The 20,813-nt window shown below is 42.1% G+C and overlaps 1 protein-coding gene across 1 annotated transcript in view; it reads left to right on the top strand.

Annotated features, from left to right (window-relative positions):
* The window catches only part of LOC115150976 (guanine nucleotide-binding protein G(i) subunit alpha-2), a 191,608-nt gene that overhangs the window by 111,601 nt on the left and 59,194 nt on the right, over positions 1-20,813 (top strand). Inside the window, exon 2 of the mRNA XM_029694853.1 lies at positions 17,948-17,990. Coding sequence (XP_029550713.1) covers positions 17,948-17,990 — 43 coding nt within the window. The remainder of the gene's footprint in view (positions 1-17,947; positions 17,991-20,813) is intronic.

Below are 20,813 nucleotides of genomic sequence, written 5' to 3'. Positions count from 1 at the left end.
GAAACTTCAGAGTGTTTTCTATCCAAATCATTAATAATATGCATATCTTAGCTTCTGGGCCCGAGTAGCAGGCAGTTTACTCTGGGCACGCTTTTCATCCGAACGTGAAAATACTACCCCCTGTCCCAAACAGGTTAGAAGAGAAATTGTAGAAAAAGGCGGGGTTAATGACTTTGTGGCTGTGGTAACTAGGGAAGACAGACAACTGATATAGTGTACTACATTTCATGTTTTCATTACACAATCATGGTGTTTTGAGTCTTTCCGTTTTTACAGTATGGGTCCCTAAATGGGGGACCATATGGGGGGTGTCCCCAAAATGCAGACCATTATCTAAGAGCGTCTCTCTCCCCCGCAGTGTGTGCTAACAGGCTTTGTCCTGAGTGTGTTAGGGTTGTCCAGACACATTGTTGTGCTATGAGATGCTCATGTCTGCCTTCACAGGTAATGAAGCTGGCAGAAGAGTGAAGTGGCAGGCTTCCCCTCTTATTCCTCTCATCTTTCTTTTCCACTTCTTTTTCAACCTTATTCCCCTTAACCCTCCCTTTTCTCTTATCTAATCACACACACTACCTTAGCACGCCACCTCCATCCCACCATTCCCATATTTATCTCATGGACTGGTTGTCCCCAAGGTGAGTAGAGGTGGTGTTAGGTAGAGGCAATTCTGAGCTCATCTACAGAGGGTGTGCTCTCTGTTCTGTCTTGGTGTAGTAGCCTCTAAAAGCTGACCAGAAATTTCTTCAAAGGGAATCTGCCTTGTCTGAATTAGACCAGTGCTCTCATATTCTAACACACAGAGTCTTCCAGTGTGACTGGTACTGACACGGCGGTGTTACTGCAATTAAAGTTAAATTAAAGGGGGGGGGTCGTGAATAACAGTGAAACTACTCTATCCATCATCATTATGACCACACGAGTCTCTCTTTCATGGCACGCCCCCACCGACAGCCACAAGATGTATCACCACCATTTGGCTGACTGTCCCCTTTACTGATGCAAGAAACAGTGGGGTCTTTGTGAAATACACTGGAAGAAAATGGTTCCTTGGAGAACTCGCCCGATAAAGAACCAGTCGGATTCTTGACATGGCATCTACGGTTCTTCAGAAGGCTAAAAGGTTCTTAAAATGTATGGAAGCCTGCAGATGTGTCCCTTTCATAGCACACAGCAAATTGGCCAGTGTTAGCTTGTGGGGATTTTTTCAGTGCAAAATGTTTATGGTTGATTCAAAAGTTAAATGAACACTGTAAATAGTTATATTAACACTCAGTGGTGTAAAAGAAAAATATTGTGTTCTTTTCATATTAAAATATGTAATGTGCAAAAACAGTGAAAGAAAACAGACATTTGCAGTGTCCAAACTTAACAGGAATGACATTTACTCTCACGGGTGGCCCAAAATGTTATATCTGAAAGCCTCTGCTCCAATAGGCAACGCCTTTGGATTACCCAAACCATCCAGGTTTTTTCTTCTCTTTCATGCTGGGTTGACTCAGCAGCTGGAGCTTTTATGATGTAAACTGTACGTTATTTTCAAGAAGCGTGGCCTATTATAGGTGTGTCTTTTTCACCTTCTGTAAATGTAATTCATGTTCATTATGTTAAGTTTGTACACAGCATATTTTTAACCCTTTACATATTTAAATACAAAACAACATATATTTTTTAAAGTATTTTAACAAAGTGGTAACTATCCCAACATTGGGATATGTATAGACACTTGAGCCATGCCCCTACTAAGCCACGCCTCTAGTCTTCTTATCTAACCTGGTGGGGTCAACAACCCAACTAAATGCCCCAACAGTCTGGTTCAAGACATTTATGCTGCCTTCAGTAAACTTAGTTAACTTCTGGAAAAAAATGTGTTTTACCAGATACAATGCTACTGTATTTCACAGTAACAAAATTGACAACAGACTTTCAGCACTCTTATAGGGAAGGACACTTAACAAGCACTTACACAAATAAATGACTGATGATTGGCTGAGAGAAATTGATGATCAAATTATTGTGGGGGCTGTCTTGTTAGATTTCAGTGCAGCTTTAGACATTATCAATCATAGTCTGCTGCTGGAAAAACGTATGTGTTATGGCTTGACACCACATGCTATAATGTGGATAAAGAGTTACTCGTCTAACAGAACACAGAGTGTGTTCTTCAATGGAAGCCTCTCAAACATAATCCAGGTAGAATCAGGAATTCCCCAGGGTAGCTGTTTAGGCCCCTTGCTTTTTTCAATTTTTACTAATGACATGCCACTGGCTTTGAGTGAAGCCAGAGTGTCTATGTATGCGGATGACTCAACACTATACACGTCAGCTACTACAGCGACTGAAATGACTGCAACACTTAACAAAGAGTTGCAGTTAGTTTCAGAGTGGGTGGCAAGGAATAAGTTAGCCCTAAATATTTCTGTAACTAAAAGCATTTCATCTGAGACAAAACATTCACTAAACCCTAAACCTCAACTAAATCTTGTAATAAATAATGTGGAAATTGAGCAAGTTGAGATAACTAAACTGCTTGGAGTAACCCTAGATTGTAAACTGTCATGGTCAAAACCTATTGATACAATAGTAGATAAGATGGGGAGAAGCATGTCCGTAATAAAGTGCTGCTCTGCCTTCTTAACAACTCTTATCAACAAGGAAGGTCCTACAGGCCCTAGTTTTGTCGCACCTTGACTACTGTTTAGTCGTGTGGTCATGTGCCACAAAAAAGGACTTAGGAAAATTACAATTGGCTCAGAACAGGGCAGCACAGCTGGCCCTTGGATGTACACAGAGAGCTAATATTAGTAATATGCATGTCAATCTCTCCTGGGTCAAAGTGAAGGAGAGATTGACTTCATCACTACTTGTATTTATGAGAGGTATTGACATGTTGAATGCACCAAGCTGTCTGTCTAAACTACTGGCGCACAGCTCGGACACCCATGCATACCCTGCAGGCATGCCGCAAGAGGTCTCTTCACAGTCCCTAAATCCAGAACAGACTGGGAGACGCACAGTACTACATAGAGCCATGACTACATGGAACTCTATTCCACATCAAGTAACTGATGAAAGTAGTAAAATTAGATTTTAAAAAACCCAGATTAAAAACACCTTTGGAACAGTGGGGACTGTTAAGCAACACAAACATTGGCACAGACATATGTGTATACACACACACAGGCACACACACACACACACGATAACATATGCACTATACACACACATACACATGGAATTAGTACTGTAGACATTTTGTAGTGGTGGTGTAGGGGCCTGAGGGCACACAGTGTGTTGTGAAATCTGTGAATGTATTGTAAAGTTTTTAAAATTGTATAAAATGCCTTAATTTTGCTGGACCCCAGGAAGAGTAGCTGCTGCCTTGGCAAATACAAATACAAAACAACTGGGAACTCAAAAAAATTGCGCGCACACACTCTGAAAAATTGAGCACACACACACACACACACACACACACAATCACATACACACCCTCATGCCCCTGTGCAACTGGCTAATAAAGGATGAAGTAACCTCAGCCAGAGGGACAGATTGAATTAGCATCCTTCCTCCACTCCATCATCCAGCCATGTATCGGCTCCATCCCACCATCCTGGGGTGTTACCATTGAGATGACCATAGTTACAACTTCAAACATACAGTATCAAACAAAGCACTCATCTAATATATCTGAAGAGTTTCTCTCCCTTTAGTGATGATACACTGAACGGTTGTAGTAGCCTATAAATTACATTTCAATCAGCAGTTGCTTTTTTTCTCCTGGGAATAGCCCCTCAACTCTTCAATCCTAATTGGATATATAACTTTTTGTACAGATGTCTTGTCTATGCTAATACATTTTGTTTCCTTCAGTTGGTTTGGCTCATGGCTGACAGAGACTGCTCCAGATACACTCGTTTTTGGGTTTGGACTTACTTGTTTAATTGTCTAGAACTTGGGAACACTTTTGTGAATGAAGACAGAACACAACAAAGTAAACTTAGTAAACCATGTAATTGTTTACACTTGTGTATGGTTAATAATAATTCTTACTTTGTTACAATGGATTTTTCTGCTCTCAGTTACTGCATGTGATTCCCTTAATGAGCTGAATGGCAGCCGGTAGTGTGTTTAATATGACACAGCCTTCAATACACTTCTTCTCTCACCTGTGTTCAATTTAAGCACCCTGTTATGGGCTCATACATCTTTGATGATAACCTACTAAGCTTTAATTGATTTATCTTGTGTGCACCATAACAAGGACAACCTCTTGTCCTCTTGGTGATTGAGCTTTGTTTCTGAGCTAAGGTGAACTGCACACCTGAATAAATAACTGGATTGTTATTCTGTGGTGACCCTCAGGGATCAATTACGGGACCGCTATGGTATGCCATTAGGATGTATTATGAGAGTAAATCTGGCCATCAGAGAGGAACTGTTACTCTCATGCTGGTGTTAGTTATCCACCCTGCAACTGTGCACACTTACTGGTAAATATTTTGTCTTGAGTGGCCAAGTCAATGCTTGTTTACCATGGGCCAGGTATTCCTCTCTGTGTCATGTTGTGTTTCTCTTCATGCTATCCATACAGTCCAAATGCATTGATCTGTTCTATAGTCTTATCAATACCATGATTTTGTGTATCTATTTTTGCTGGCTCATCTCATTTATGTTGGTAGCGTTTTAGAGCAATCATGAGGCTGAGCAAATGGAATCTGGCTTGCTGGTCACAGAGAGATAAGCAGAACCTAATATAATCATCCCTGTTTCCCGTAGGGAGTTTACTGTATACTGTCACGTAGCGCAAGGCCAATCACCAATATCTCCCCCACATCTGCTCTGCGCTCCAGTAACACAGCTCACTTACCCAAGCCAATTCATGATCAGAGAAAGAGTAACTTGTTCATATTGTTTACACTCTGTGTTCAGCCAGTTCTCCCCTTGGCCTTGAAATATTATCTTGAATTCTAGGCAGGAAGGTGACCTCTGTGGAATGTGGACAAAGATTCTCGTCTCAAACGTCGCCCCCTCATTTTTCCTATCAAATTATATTTTGTACTCAGGTCACCTATAGTGCTGTACCTTATTCATCGTTCCACTTTGCATTTCTCACAGAGAAGCCAACCAAAAGCAATGGGGTGAGGGTTGACAGACTACTCAGACTCCACAGTGGACTTTATTCTTGCAAAGGTAGAGAGAGGAAGGAGAGATGAGAACAGTCTAAAGTTGATAAGCTGATAAAGCTCTATGGATGAGAATGTTGTGGATATCATCACCAATCAGTTGTGTTGTGACAAGGTAGGGGTTGGTATACAGAAGATAATCCTATTTGGTAAAAGACCAAGTCCATATTATGGCAAGAACAGCTCAAATAAGCAAAGAGAAACGACAGTCAAATCAAATCAAATCAAAATCAAATCAAATCAAATTTATTTATATAGCCCTTCGTACATCAGCTGAAATCTCAAAGTGCTGTACAGAAACCCAGCCTAAAACCCCAAACAGCAAGCAATGCATGTGAAAGAAGCACGGTGGCTGGGAAAAACTCCCTAGGAAAAACTCCTGAGAAAGGCCAAAAACCTAGGAAGAAACCTAGAGAGGAACCAGGCTATGAGGGGTGGCCAGTCCTCTTCTGGCTGTGCCGGGTGGATATTATAACAGAACATGGTCAAGATGTTAAAATGTTCGTAAATGACCAGCATGGTCAAATAATAATAATCATAGTAATTGTCGAGGGTGCAACAAGCACGTCCGGTGAACAGGTCAGGGTTCCGTAGCCGCAGGCAGAACAGTTGAAACTGGAGCAGCAGCATGGCCAGGTGGACTGGGGACAGCAAGGAGTCATCATGCCAGGTAGTCCTAGGGCTCAGGTCCTCCGAGAGAAAGAAAGAAAGAAAGAAAGAGAGAATTAGAGAGCGCATATTTACATTCACACAGGACACTGGATAAGACAAGAGAATACTCCAGATGTAACAGACTGACCCTAGCCCCCCGACACATAAACTACTGCAGCATAAATACTGGAGGCTGAGACATGAGGGATCAGAAGACACTGTGGCCCCATCCGATGATACCCCCGGACAGGGCCAAACAGGCAGGATATAACCCCACCCACTTTGCCAAAGCACAGCCCCCACACCACTAGAGGGATATCTACAACCACCAACTTACCGTCCGAAGACAAGGCCGAGTATAGCCCACAAAGATGTCTGCCACGGCACAACCCAAGGGGGGGGGGGCGCCAACCCAGACAGGAAGACCACGTCAGTGGCTCAACCTACTCAAGTGACGCACCCCTCCCATGGACGGCATGGAAGAACACCAGTAAGTCAGTGACTCAGCCCCTGTAAAAGGGTTAGAGGCAGAGAATCCCAGTGGGAAGAGGGGAACCGACAAGGCAGAGACAGCAAGGGCGGTTCGTTGCTCCAGCCTTTCCGTTCACCTTCACACTCCTGGGCCAGACTATACTTAATCATAGGACCTACTGAAGAGATAAGTCTTCAGTAAAGACTTAAAGGTTGAGACTGAGTCTGCGTCTCTCACATGGGTAGGCAGACCATTCCATAAAAATGGAGCTCTATAGGAGAAAGCCCTACCTCCAGCCGTTTGCTTAGAAATTCTAGGGACAATTAGGAGGCCTGCGTCTTGTGACCGTAGCGTACGTGTAGGTATGTACGGCAGGACCAAATCGGAAAGATAGGTAGGAGCAAGCCCATGTAATGCTTTGTAGGTTAGCAGTAAAACCTTGAAATCAGCCCTTGCCTTAACAGGAAGCCAGTGTAGGGATGCTAGCACTGGAGTAATATGATCAAATTTTTTGGTTCTAGTCAGGATTCTAGCAGCCGTATTTAGCACTAACTGAAGTTTGTTTAGTGCTTTATCCGGGTAGCCGGAAAGTAGAGCATTGCAGTAGTCGAGCCTAGAAGTAACAAAAGCATGGATTAATTTTTCTGCGTCATTTTTGGACAGAAAGTTTCTGATTTTTGCAATGTTACGTAGATGGAAAAAAGCTGTCCTTGAAGCAGTCTTGATATGTTCTTCAAAAGAGAGATCAGGGTCCAGAGTAACGCCGAGGTCCTTCACAGTTTTATTTGAGACGACTGTACAACCATCCAGATTAATTGTCAGATTCAACAGAAGATCTCTTTGTTTCTTGGGACCTAGGACAAGCATCTCTGTTTTGTCCGAGTTTAAAAGTAGAAAATTTGCAGCCATCCACTTCCTTATGTCTGAAACACAGGCTTCTAGCGAGGGCAATTTTGGGGCTTCACCATGTTTCATTGAAATGTACAGCTGTGTGTCGTCCGCATAGCAGTGAAATTTAACATTATGTTTTCGAATGACATCCCCAAGAGGTAAAATATATAGTGAAAACAATAGTGGTCCTAGAACGGAACCTTGAGGAACACCGAAATTTACAATTGATTTGTCAGAGGACGAACCATTCACAGAGACAAACTGATATCTTTCCGACAGATAAGATCTAAACCAGGCCAGAACTTGTCCATGTAGACCAATTTGGGTTTCCAATCTCTCCAAAAGAATGTGGTGATCGATGGTATCAAAAGCGGCACTAAGATCTAGGAGCACGAGGACAGATGCCTCGGACAGAGCCTCGGTCTGACGTCATTAAAAGGTCATTTACCACCTTCACAAGTGCAGTCTCAGTGCTATGATGGGGTCTAAAACCAGACTGAAGCGTTTCGTATACATTGTTTGTCTTCAGGAAGGCAGTGAGTTGCTGCGCAACAACTTTTTCTAAAATTTTTGAGAGGAATGGAAGATTCGATATAGGCCGATAGTTTTTTATAATTTCTGGGTCAAGATTCGGCTTTTTCAAGAGAGGCTTTATTACTGCCATTTTTAGTGAGCTTGGTACACATCCGGTGGATAGAGAGCCGTTTATTATGTTCAACATAGGAGGGCCAAGCACAGGAAGCAGCTCTTTCAGTAGTTTAGTTGGAATAGGGTCCAGTATGCAGCTTGAGGGTTTGGAGGCCATGATTATTTTCATCATTGTGTCAAGAGATATAGTACTAAAACACTTTAGTATCTCCCTTGAGCCAGGGTCCTGGCAGAGTTGTGCAGACTCTGGACAATGAAGCCCTGGAGGAATACCCAGATTTAAAGATGAGTCCGTAATTTGCTTTCTAATGATCATGATCTTTTCCTCAAAAAAGTTCATAAATTTATTACTGCTGAAGTGAAAGCCATCCTCCATTTGCGAATGCTGCTTTTTAGTTAGCTTTGCGACAGTGTCAAAAAGAAATTTCGGATTGTTCTTATTTTCCTCAATTAAGTTGGAAAAATAGGATGATCGTGCAGCAGTGAGGGCTCTTCGATACTGCACGGTACTGTCTTTCCAAGCTAGTCGGAAGACTTCCAGTTTAGTGTGGCGCCATTTCCGTTCCAATTTTCTGGAAGCTTGCTTCAGAGCTCGTGTATTTTCTGTATACCAGGGAGCTAGTTTCTTATGACAGATGTTTTTAATTTTTAGGGGTGCAACTGCATCTAGGGTATTGCGCAAGGTTGAATTGAGTTCCTCGGTTAGGTGGTTAACTGATTCTTGTCCTCTGACGTCCTTGGGTAGGCAGAGGGAGTCTGGAAGGGCATCAAGGAATCTTTGGGTTGTCTGAGAATTTATAGCACGACTTTTAATCTTCCTTGGTTGGGGTCTGAGCAGATTATTTGTTGCAATTGTAAACGCAATAAAATGGTGGTCCGATAATCCAGGATTATGAGGAAAAACATTAAGATCCACAACATTTATTCCATGGGACAAAACTAGGTCCAGAGTATGACTCTGGCAGTGAGTAGGTCCAGAGACATGTTGGACAAAACCCACTGAGTCGATGATGGCTCCGAAAGCCTTTTGGAGTGGGTCTGTGGACTTTTCCATGTGAATGTTAAAGTCACCAAAAATTAGAATATTATCTGCTATGACTACAAGATCCGATAGGAATTCAGGGAACTCAGTAAGGAACACTGCATATGGCCCAGGAGGCCTGTAAACAGTAGCTATAAAAAGTGATTGAGTAGGCTGCATAGATTTCATGACTAGAAGCTCAAAAGACGAAAACGTCATTGTTTTTTTTTTTGTAAATTGAAATTTGCTATCGTAAATGTTAGCAACACCTCCGCCTTTGCCGGATGCACGGGGGGTTTGGTCACTAGTGTAACCAGGGGGTGAGGCCTCATTTAACACAGTAAATTCATCAGGCTTAAGCCATGTTTCAGTCAGGCCAATCACATCAAGATTATGATCAGTGATTAGTTCATTGACTATAACTGCCTTGGAAGTGAGGGATCTAACATTAAGTAACCCAATTTTGAGATGTGAAGTATCACAATCTCTTTCAATAATGGCAGGAATGGAGGAGGTCTTTATACTAGTAAGATTACTGAAGCGAACACCGCCATTTTTAATTTTGCCCAACCAAGATCGAGGCACAGACACGGTCTCAATGGGGAAAGCTGAGCTGACTAAGGTAAGTCAATGTGGAACATTTACAAGATCTTTGAAAGTTTATTCAAGTGCAGTCGCAAAAACCATCAAGCGCTATGATGAAATTGGCTCTCATGAGGACCGCCACAGGCAAGGAAGACCCAGAGTTACCTTTGCTGCATAAGTTCATTAGAGTTACCAGCCTCAGATTGCAGCCCAAATAAATGCTTCACAGAGTTCAAGTAATAAACACATCTCAACATCAACTGTTCAGAGGCGACTACGTGAATCAGGCCTTCATGGTCAAATTGCTGCAAAGAAACCACTACTAAAGTACACCAATAAGAACAAGAGACACGAGTAATGGGCATTAGACCGGTCAAAATCTGCCCTTTGATGAGTCCAAATTTGACATTTTAGGTTCCAACTGACTTGTCTTTGTGAGACGCAGAGTAGGTGAACGGATGATCTCTGCATGTGTGGTTCCCACTGTGAATCATGGAGGAGGAGGTGTGATAGTGTGGGGGTGCGTTGCTGGTGACACTGTCTGTGATGGCCTCCACAATCACCTGACCTAAAACCAATTGAGATGGTTTGGGATGAGTTGGACTGCAGAGTGAAGGAAAAGCAGCCAACATGTGCTCAGCATATGTGGGAACTCCTTCAAGACTGTTGGAAAAGCATTACTCATGAAGCTGGTTGAGAGAATGCCAAGAGTGTGCAAAGCTGTCATCAAGGCAAAGGGTGGCTACTTTGAGGAATCTCAAATCTAAAATACATTTTGAATTGTTTAACACTTTTTTGGTTACTACATGATTCCATATGTGTTATTTCATAGTACTGATGTCTTCACTATTATTCTACAATGTAGAAAATAGTAAAAATAAAGAAAAACCTTTGAATGAGTAGGTATGTCCAAACTTTTGACTGGTACAGTATATCAATTTTCTGTCAGCTGATAAGTTTTGACACATAATTAATTTTGCACTAAATATGGACCCAATTCAGTAAAACTTTTAAGTTTACCACATTTAGGTCATGGAAACAACATGCCTTATAATTTATAAAGGGAAAGGAAGTAGTAAATGATTCACCAGATCGTTCTATTGTTTTTGCTCAATGGAGAATAAAACTCAAAAACCCAGCTAGACTTCCACTATGAAGCCAGAGATTTTGCCCTGTGGTTCACTAGAAATTCCTGTCATGAAGTAGAAAATCCATCATTGTTTGTTTTTTTGTTTTTATCTCTTTCAAAACAGACTCCAAGAGTTGTCATTTTATCGCTGCTCTCTGTGTGTTTTTATCTGAGGGTAGAATTTTCTAGCTTCACCGCGACGTCCTCATGTTTGACCTACTGTACTCTGTCAGCAGATGGTCTGTCCCTTCAGATAAATAAACCATTCTCCATGTCAATCCCTCCACCCCCTGCCCAAATACCCATACAGACTCAGAGTATGCTACGTTAACACCAACCCACTCAGCAGGAAATATGGCCAAGACTCTCCAGTCTGAGAGAACCCTTGGCAGTGAGAGTCAAGAGATATGAGTGCATCTTTAGGGTTGAGAGCTTATTCAAATGAAAGATGAACAGTAGGCAATCTGGCTTTGTTATTGTTTTCTGTCTCTTGCTACTCGGTATTCTAATTTTGAGGACTGGCCACGTTTATCAAATGATCAAATCATCAGATCTGCTGTACAAGAGCAGGGAGATCGTTCAAGATTGACTTCCTGAGGAAGTCGGGAAATACCTTCAAAAGGGGCAACAGTGAGCGCTATTACCATCAAGTAGACTTGGGTTTTCCTCTGGTGTTGTGGATGGGTGTAATCCCATGATTACACCCAATCCCATGGATCAGAAGGTTGTGTGTTCAATCCCAATCGTCGACACTGTTTTTAGTCTATCCTTAAACCTTACATTAACCACTTGGAATGAGTGCCTAAATGGAATGTTTTAAACCTATCCCAAACCTTAATCCTTACTTTAACCATTCGGAATGCAGGCCTAAACTTAACCCTCAAAAAGGGGGATGGCATTAGACACCAAGGCATTCCTGAATGGACTAGGCCTCAGGGATGGGAAAGAGGTCATCCACATGGATGGATGAGCAGAACGTCTCTGTGCTGGGCTCGCCTTTAAAGCCACAACTCTCTACCAACTGAGTTCTACCCACATTTCAGCTTGCATTAGATGCTGCCCTCCCTCTGTGTCTGTCAGCAAACGCACACAAACAGAACAGACTGATGGAGGAGGAATTAGCTTTTCATTAGTGGTTGAGGACATGCACTGTCTTACTCTCCCCTTATCTCCCCCCCCCCTCTCTCTCTGTCACTACCACCTTCTCTGGAAGGTGTGTGTGCGTGTGTGTGTGTGTTTGTGTGCGCGAGTGCAGTGCGAGTGCCCGCGTGATGAGGTGTGAGTGGTGGTGACAGGCAAGGCCACGGCTGGAATAGTGCTGCTGGCCCCTCTGGGCTGTCATGGCAGGCTTGATGCACCATGACAGGGCCAGGCCAGGTGGAGCACAGGGACACAACACAGTGGCATAGCGAGCGCTGGCAGCACAGGGGCTGGGAAAAGAGCCCGGGCCTGGGACCTGCACTCAAAACAGGAGCACACCTGTGAGAATAGGCTGAATCACTACAGCACTAACAGTTCAGATAGCTTAATATAATATAACTTATGTCAGAGTAAATAAAAACCATAGCAGTCAGATTTATGAGGTTTGAGGCCTCAAAGACATTGTCTTGCCTTGTCACAAAAGCTCTGACAGTGCCTTCAGAAAGTATTCACACCCCTTGACTTTTTCCACATTATGTTGTACTACAGAGTTTTCCTGTCACTGGCCTACACACAATACACCATAATGTTAAAGTGGAATTATGTTTTCAAAACGTTTACAAATTATTTTCAAATGAAAACCTGAAATGTCTTGAGTCAATAAGTATTCAACCCCTTTGTTATGGAAAGCTTAAATAAGTTCATGGACTCACTTTGTGTGCAATAATAGTGTACCCCACACATACACGGTTAGTAAAAAGGTGCTAAGTAAACCATACAATGTTCTTCGGTTTGTTCCCCTAGGGGAACCCTTTACAGAGGGTTCTATCTAGAACTCTTTGTAGGGTTCTTCAAATAACCCCCTGTATGTGGTTCTACCTAGAACCCTCTATGAAGGGTTATACCAATAACCTTTTTATAATTTAAAGGTTCTTCCTAGAACCATCTATGAACCATCTGAAAACCCTTTTTAACTTTGGAGTGTTCTTCCTGGAATTTTTATTCAACCACAACCTACATTCAGAATGACTTCCACAGTTATTAAAATGTATAAGAAGACTAACACAACCTTTTAAACTGGAACAACCATTTCTGTAACGGGTGCAATAAATCTGATCGGATTCATTTAGAAAAATGATATTCATCTTTGTGTAGTACAAGTTTAACCAATGTACATTCAAAAACACATATTTTAAAACAATCCTACGAAATCTAGTTGCCAGTAGAGAATGCTGGGAAATATAATAGTGATGGGGGTGGTTTTGATGGGACTGTTTTACTCTCCAAAGTGTAAAACAATAACTCTGGTTATTAACACCAACACTGGGGTTTATTATGCCATTCCGCCCCTGTGCAAGGCAGTCATCCCACTGTTCCCCGGGCGCCGATGACGTGGATGTCGATTGAGGCAGCCCCCGCACCTCTCTGATTCAGAGGGGTTGGATTAAATGCGGAAGACACATTTCAGTTGAATGTATTCAGTTGTACAACTGACTAGGTATCCCCCTTTCCCTTTATTTTACACTACTGAGTGTTGATTTCACTCTTACAGAGTGAGTTTAACTCCTAAATCAACACTAGAAATGTTACACACAGAAATCGAAACTGGCCAATTTGCTGTGCAGGAATCACTTCGGGGTTTAATTATTATCTCCTCTCCTGGGCTTTAGCAGAGTCTTTACAATACTTCCTACAGAGAAACAATGAGTAAAGATCTGTTGCTATCCAATGTGTTAACTGGTCATGAAATGGAATGCACTCCACAATTTTTTATTTAACCTTTATTTAAGCAGGAAGTCATGCTGAGACCACGGTCTCTGCCGCAGATGAGCCCTGCATGAACACATCAATAAAATAACAATTCACTATACATATCTATACACATCAATTACACAATACATGAAAAGAAAACACAAAACACGAAAAGCGAAACACAGTCATATGAAACAAACACATTCTTCAGTAAAAAGGCTCTCTGACATCTGCCTTAATTGTCATAGAGGCACCAACGACACCAACGCCACCAACACCAACTAAGGACTAGGCACAGACGGATCCATTATTAAAGTGAAAATAAACCTCTGAGTGAATATAAACTCAGCAAAAAAAAAAAACGTCCTCTCAGTGTCAACTGCATTTATTTTCAGCAAACTTAACATGTGTAAATATTTGTATGAACATAACAAGATTCAACAACTGTGACATAAACTGAACAAGATCCACAGACATGTGACTAACATAAATTGAATAATGTGTCCCTGAATAAGGGGGGGGGGGGTCAAAATCAAAAGTAACAGTTAGTATCTGGTGTGGCCACCAGCTGCATTAAGTACTGCAGTGCATCTCCTCATGGACTGCACCAGATTTGCCAGTTCTTGCTGTAAGATGTTACCCCACTCTTCCACCAAGGCACCTGCAAGTTCCTGGACATTTCTAGGGAGAACGGCCCTCACCCTCCAATCCAACAGATCCCAAATGTGCTCAATGGGATTGAGATCCGGGCTCTTCGCTGGCCATGGCAGAACACTGACATTCCTGTCTTGCACGGAATCATGCACAGAACGAACAATATGGCTGGTGGCGTTGTCATGCTGGAGGGTCATGTCAGGATGAGCCTGCAGGAAGGGTACCACATGAGGGAGGAGGATGTCTTCCCTGTAACGCACAATGTTGAAATTGCCTGCAATGACAACAAGCTCAGTCCAATGATGCTGTGACACACCGCCCCAGACCATGGCGGACCTTTCACCTTCAAATCGATCCTACTCCAGAGTACAGGCCTCGGTGTAACGTTCATTCCTTGACATGAACCTTGACATGAATCCGACCATCACCGCTGGTGAGACAAAACCAGAACCGAGCACTTTTTGCCACTCCTCTCTGGTCCAGCGACGGTGGGTTTGTGCCCATAGGCAACGTTGTTGCCAGTGATGTCTGGTGAGGACCTGCCTTACAACAGGCCTACAAGCCCTCGGTCCAGCCTCTCTCAGCCTATTGCGGACAGTCTGAGCACTGATGGAGGGATTGTGCATTCCTGGTGTAACTCGGGCAGTTGTTGTTGCCATCCTGTAGCTGTCCCACAGGTGTGATGTTCGGATGTACCAATCCTGTGCAGGTGTTGATTCACGTGGTCTGCCACTGCGAGGACGATCAGCTGTCCGTCCTGTCTCCCTGTAGCGCTGTCTTAGGTGTCTCACAGTACAGACATTGCAATTTATTGCCCTGGCCACATCTGCAGTCCTCATGCCTCCTTGCAGCATGCCTAAGGCACGTTCACGCAGATGAGCAGGGACCCTGGGCGTCTTTCTTTTGGTGTTTTTCAGTCAGTAGAAAGGTCTCTCAAGTGTCCTAAGTTTTCATAACTGTGACCTTAATTGCCTACCGTCTGTAAGCTGTTAGTGTCTTAACGACCGTTCCACAAGTACATGTTCATGAATTGATTATGGTTCATTGAACCAGCATGGGAAACAGTGTTTAAACCCTTTACAATGAAGGTCTGTGAAGTTATTTGGATTTTTACGAATTGTCTTTGAAAGATTTCTTTTTTTGCTGATTTTAGAATGCAATATCCCCCATAACTCTATGTATCATGTCCTTTTGCTACACCCGCAATAACATCTGCTAAATATGTGTATGTGACCAATAAAATGAGATTTGATTTAATAAACAACCCTGTGTACAGTGTGGCGAGAGAAAGGTGAGGTAGCCTGTCTGAGGTTGTCAGAGAGTCACAAGAGCTTTTGCTAGAGGAATGGTCATGGCTAGAGTTCAGTTATGATTCAGCAGATGCACGCAAGCCTAGGGCTGTTGCGGTGACCTTATAACCGCAACACCGGCGATCACGGGTCATGAAGGCAGTCAAATTCCACGTGACCGTTTAGTCACGGTAATTAGGTTTTTCCCAACTCTGATGCTGATGGTCATTAGTAGCCTACCAAACTTGCTAACTGTCCGGTACTCTGCACTCTATTATCCCTCTAATCACTCTGACATTAATGTAATCGAAAATCTAATCAAACCCTTCGTGAGAGCCCATGAGCTCATGTTGCACAACATTTCTATAGGTTATGCAATTGGGCGAGAAAACAGAGTGATGGCTTCTATTAAAAAGAGGGGAATCCCATCTGCCTACTATATTTATTTCTCAACTTTCCTAATATTAAGCAAATTGCTTATCTTTACAACAGGAGTATAGCCTACCTGGCTGGCATGAAAATGATCTACAGGAAAATCTTCTTCCATTTACTATTTAGGTGCATAGAGGACATGTTAGAGGACAGGGGTGGCAGGGTACCCTAGTGGTTAGCGCGTTGGGCTAGTAACCGAAAGGTTGCAAGTTTGAATCCCTGAGCTGACAAAGTACAACTCTATCGTTCTGCCCCTGAACAAGGCAGTTAACCCACTGTTCCTAGGCTGTCATTGAAAATAAGAATTTGTTCTTAACTGACTTGCCTAGTTAAATAAAGGTAAAAAGCTATTTTTTCCCGCAGCCCCTGTTTCGAGACAGGTGCATGATAATGGTCCATTCTAAATCCAAACAAATATTATTTAGTGTATGCAAAGACATGATTAAATCAAGAATAGTCTGATGGGTGACAATATAAGCCGATCACTTGTGAATTATACATTATCACTTGTGAACGATGCACAGCAAATGGCAAGAAACAAAGCCTTTTTTTGTGACTTCTTTTAATCATAGCCGCACACCTCATGTTGCCTTGCCCATAGGCCTATAACTTTTGATAAGGTTTCTATCACAACTAAAGTGGCCAAATAACTTCTTAAAATTTAGCACATTAATCCGCTTTACAAGGGGTGTAGAGCCTAACTGGCATATATAAGCAGTGCATGAGTTACACGTTTGGGGAAGATAATTTTAACCATAAAAATGCACCTTTATAATAAAAGCATTACATGCATAATCACATTTGCGGTCACTTTTGATAATGGTGTTTTCCCCCTAATGGAACATTCATGGATATAGCCTACTGCCATGTGTGTATTGCTGCGCTTATAATGTGAAGAAATAGTCTAATAGTTTATCAACATTTAAAGCTAAACGTTCTGATCTGTTGCGTCAGCCACATTGCGTACAATTTTTTGGGTTTATGTGTTACTTTGGGATCTATCGCATCCCACAACTGTCCCAGACTATGTTTGGAATATTTGTTCCTCACACAGAACAGAATAGGTCAACTTTTGTACTATGGGGAATGGTAGATTGACATAAGGTAGTGCTTTTGTTGTTCGTTAGGCCTACTCATCTTGTTGGCTGACGAAAAGTAAATGTGGACAGTTCTTCCAATATCTTCAATATGCACCTCGGAATTGGATAAGGAAGCTTGCAGTTGTGTCCCCGATGTGTCTGTCTTCACTTGTAGCCTGTGAAAAAGACCCAATCACTCACGTGATGGAGAGCCAAGTGAGTGAGAGGTGCTTCAGAGAGTGGAGCACTCAGGGAGAAGAGCACAACTCAGCACTCCGGGCCAAGGGTACAATGGCCACTGGCTGCAAAAGGCATGGATTTTTTTTGTGTGCATTACGGCCACACAAAGGGGATGCCACTGTGAAATTTGAGGCATTATCAAGTGCTTGTCAAATTGTGAGTGAGAGACTGATAAAGTGTTAACAGCCTGCGCAAAAAAACAATGCAGAGCTCATGCCTTTCAAGCGACTTTTTTCAAATCATCAATTAGAGTCGCATCATGCTGTCTTAGAGTGTATTAAAATTCTAAACAAATAGCCCAACATTTGTAGAACAACTTACATTACCTCAATATCTCTAAATTAAGCATATAGGAGTACCTATTTCTTTTTGAACCGCTCAACACAGAATAGTCGCATGTGCACACTCCCTCAAATCATTTGGAGAAAATATAATTTCTATTTTATTCAGCTTTGTTCAATTATATTCTTCATACTATAAAATAATGCCATGGAATTCTAAGCAAATCTTGTCTACTAAATGAGCTAGTGTAGCCCACAGCCATTTGGCATAGCCAGATCAAGACCTAACGTAAGGAGGAATGCTAAAATGTGTTTATGTTAATTAAAGGTCAATTCCCATGAGACTGACAGTTATTTGCTTGACAATCACCGGCTGACGAACTTTTGTGACCGCCACGGCCCTATGCAAGACCACACACACACACACACACAGTCTGCATAGAGATAATAGTCCAATGCAGATTCAACTCTAACCTGTGTGTTTCCTGTTCCTCCTACAGGTGCAGGGGAGTCGGGGAAGAGCACCATTGTCAAGCAGATGAAGTGAGTTACAGACATCTTTAATCAGTTTCTCTAACTGATAAGGACACATCATGACCTCCTTAATATTAATAGATTATGCACTCTATCCTCCTTTGGTTTCATCGGTCCTAGTCAGCCAGTCCTCCTCACTCCTTGTGGGATTGATCTACAGTACTACTGATACATTGCTGATTCAGTCCTGGCAGACAATCGGGCATGTTGAACATAGGCATATTAATTCGATTTTAATGTAGATACATGGAAGATACATTGTCTTCCTGGCTGTGGTTGTTGGGCTGGCTTCCTCGCATCTTCCTGCCCATAATTGTCTTCACTACTGAAAGGATGAGTCTCAGTGCACCGAATGTTCTAGCTAGAGGTCGACCGATTATGATTTTTCAACGCCGATACCGATTATTGGAGGACCAAAAAAAGCCGATACAGATTAAATCAGCCGATTTTTATATATACATATTTGACAATATAATGACAGTTACAACAATACTGAATGAACAATGAATACTTATTTTAACTTAATATAATACATAAATAAAATCTATTTAGTCTCAAATAAATAATGAAACATGTTCAAATTGGTTTAAATAATGCAAAAACAGTGTTGGAGAAGAAAGTAAAAGTGCAATATGTGTCATGTAAAAAAGCTAACGTTTAAGTTCCTTGATCAGAACATGAGAACATATGAAAGCTGGTGGTTCAATATTCCCAGTTAAGAAGTTTTAGGTTGTAGTTATTATAGGAATTATGACGCGTCGACCATCTCTCTATACCATTTGTATTTCATTTCCTTTGACTATTGGATGTTCTTATAGGCACTTTAGTATTGCCAGCCTAATCTCGGGAGTTGATAGGCTTGAAGTCATCAACAGCGCTGTGCTTCAAGCATTGCTAAGAGCTGCTGGCAAACGCAGGAAAGTGCTGTTTGAATGAATACTTACAAGTCTGCTGCTGCCTACCACCGCTCAGTCAGACTGCTCTATCAAGTATCAAATCCTAGACTTAATTATAATATAACAAGCACAGAAATAAGAGCCTTGGGTCATTAATATTGTCAAATCAGGAAACTATCATTTTGAAAACAAAACGTTTATTCTTTCATTGAAATACAGAACAGTTTCGTATTTTATCAAACGGGTGGCAACCCTAAGTGTAAATATTGCTGTTACATTGCACAACCTTCAATGTTATGTCATAATTATGTAACATTCTGTCAAATTAATTACGGTCTTTGTTAGGAAGAAATGGTCTTCAAACAGTTCGCAATGAGCCAGGTGGCCCAAACTGTTGCATATACCCTGACTCTGCTTGCAAGAGAAGTGACACAATTTCCATAGATAATATTGCCTGCTAACATTAATTTATTTTAACTAAATATGGAGGTTTAAAAATATATACTTCTGTGTATTGATTTTAAGAAAGGCGTTGATGTTTATGGTTAGGTACATTTGTGCAGCGATTGTGCTTTTTTCGCGAATGCGCTTTTGTTAAATCATCACCCGTTTGGCGAAGTTGAAGTAGGCTGTGATTCAATGATAAAATCCCAGGCACCGCATTGATTATATGCAACGCAGGACAAGCTAGTTAACTTAGTAATATCATCAACCATGTGTAGTTAACTAGTGATTATGTGAAGATTGATTGTTTTTTATAAGATAAGTTTAATGCTAGTTTGCAACTTACCTTGGCTCCTTGCAGCCATAACGTCCTTTTGACGCTGCACTCGCGTAACGAGTGGTCAGCCTGCCACGCAGTTTCCCCGTGGATTGCAATGTAATCGGCCATAATCGGCGTCCAAAAAGGCCAATTACCGATTGTTATCAAAACTTGAAATCGGCCCTAATTCCCATGCCGATTAATCAGTCGACCTCTAGTTCTAGCCCTGTGGTTACTGTATTGACTGATCAAGCCGACACTCAATTACAGGGACACGTTCACCAATGACGTATACAAAACATGTGTATGTCTATGCCTGACACACACACACACACACACACACACACACACACACACACACACACACACACACACACACACACACACACACACACACACACACACACACACACACACACAAGCACACACAGACACCCCCCCCCTCAAAATGGTTTAATTATTCACATTCCTGTGTGCTAGCCAGGCGATGAATACATTTTTCATGAGTGTAGAGTAGAGTACAGACTGTAGCTCTAAGCCCAGGTTATTACTGTAACACGGCCACATAGGAAAATCAGTACCTGGGAGACAGATACACACTCATAACACACAAACCGTCTCAGCTCTTACCACAGAGATCATGTGTCAACATAAAAGGAGGCCAGGGAGACCAGTAAAATGCAGTAAAAATGGTTGCTTTATTCAACACCTTCAAATAGAATTACGATATTTCATAGGTAACTAACTGGGTTAAATCCCTGTACTTTTCCTATGAGGTGATATATTGTGTTGGGATTCATGTGCGGTTGTCCTGGGCTCCTGTGCTCTCTCTGCACTGCCTCCTGCATTCTGATGAAGTCTGGACGCTAGTATCACGCACATACACACACACACACACGCACACACACACACACACACACACACACACACACACACACACACACACACACACACACACACACACACACACACACACACACACACACACACACACACACACACGCACACACACACACACACACACACTTAACATGCAGAGCGTTCCCTTGTGCATGACAAGCTGAGAAGTGGATCAGATACCAACACACAGGGGAGACAAAATTTATTACACACAGAGGAGGTTTGCACAGGACTGCAGAGTAACAGGGCTAATATGCTACTAAACATTACGGT

This window comes from Salmo trutta, chromosome 16, assembly GCF_901001165.1.
Source record: "Salmo trutta chromosome 16, fSalTru1.1, whole genome shotgun sequence".
NCBI lineage: Eukaryota > Metazoa > Chordata > Actinopteri > Salmoniformes > Salmonidae > Salmo > Salmo trutta.
The sequence above is the reverse complement of the archived record's forward strand: the minus strand, read 5'-3'. Positions and strand labels throughout refer to the sequence as shown.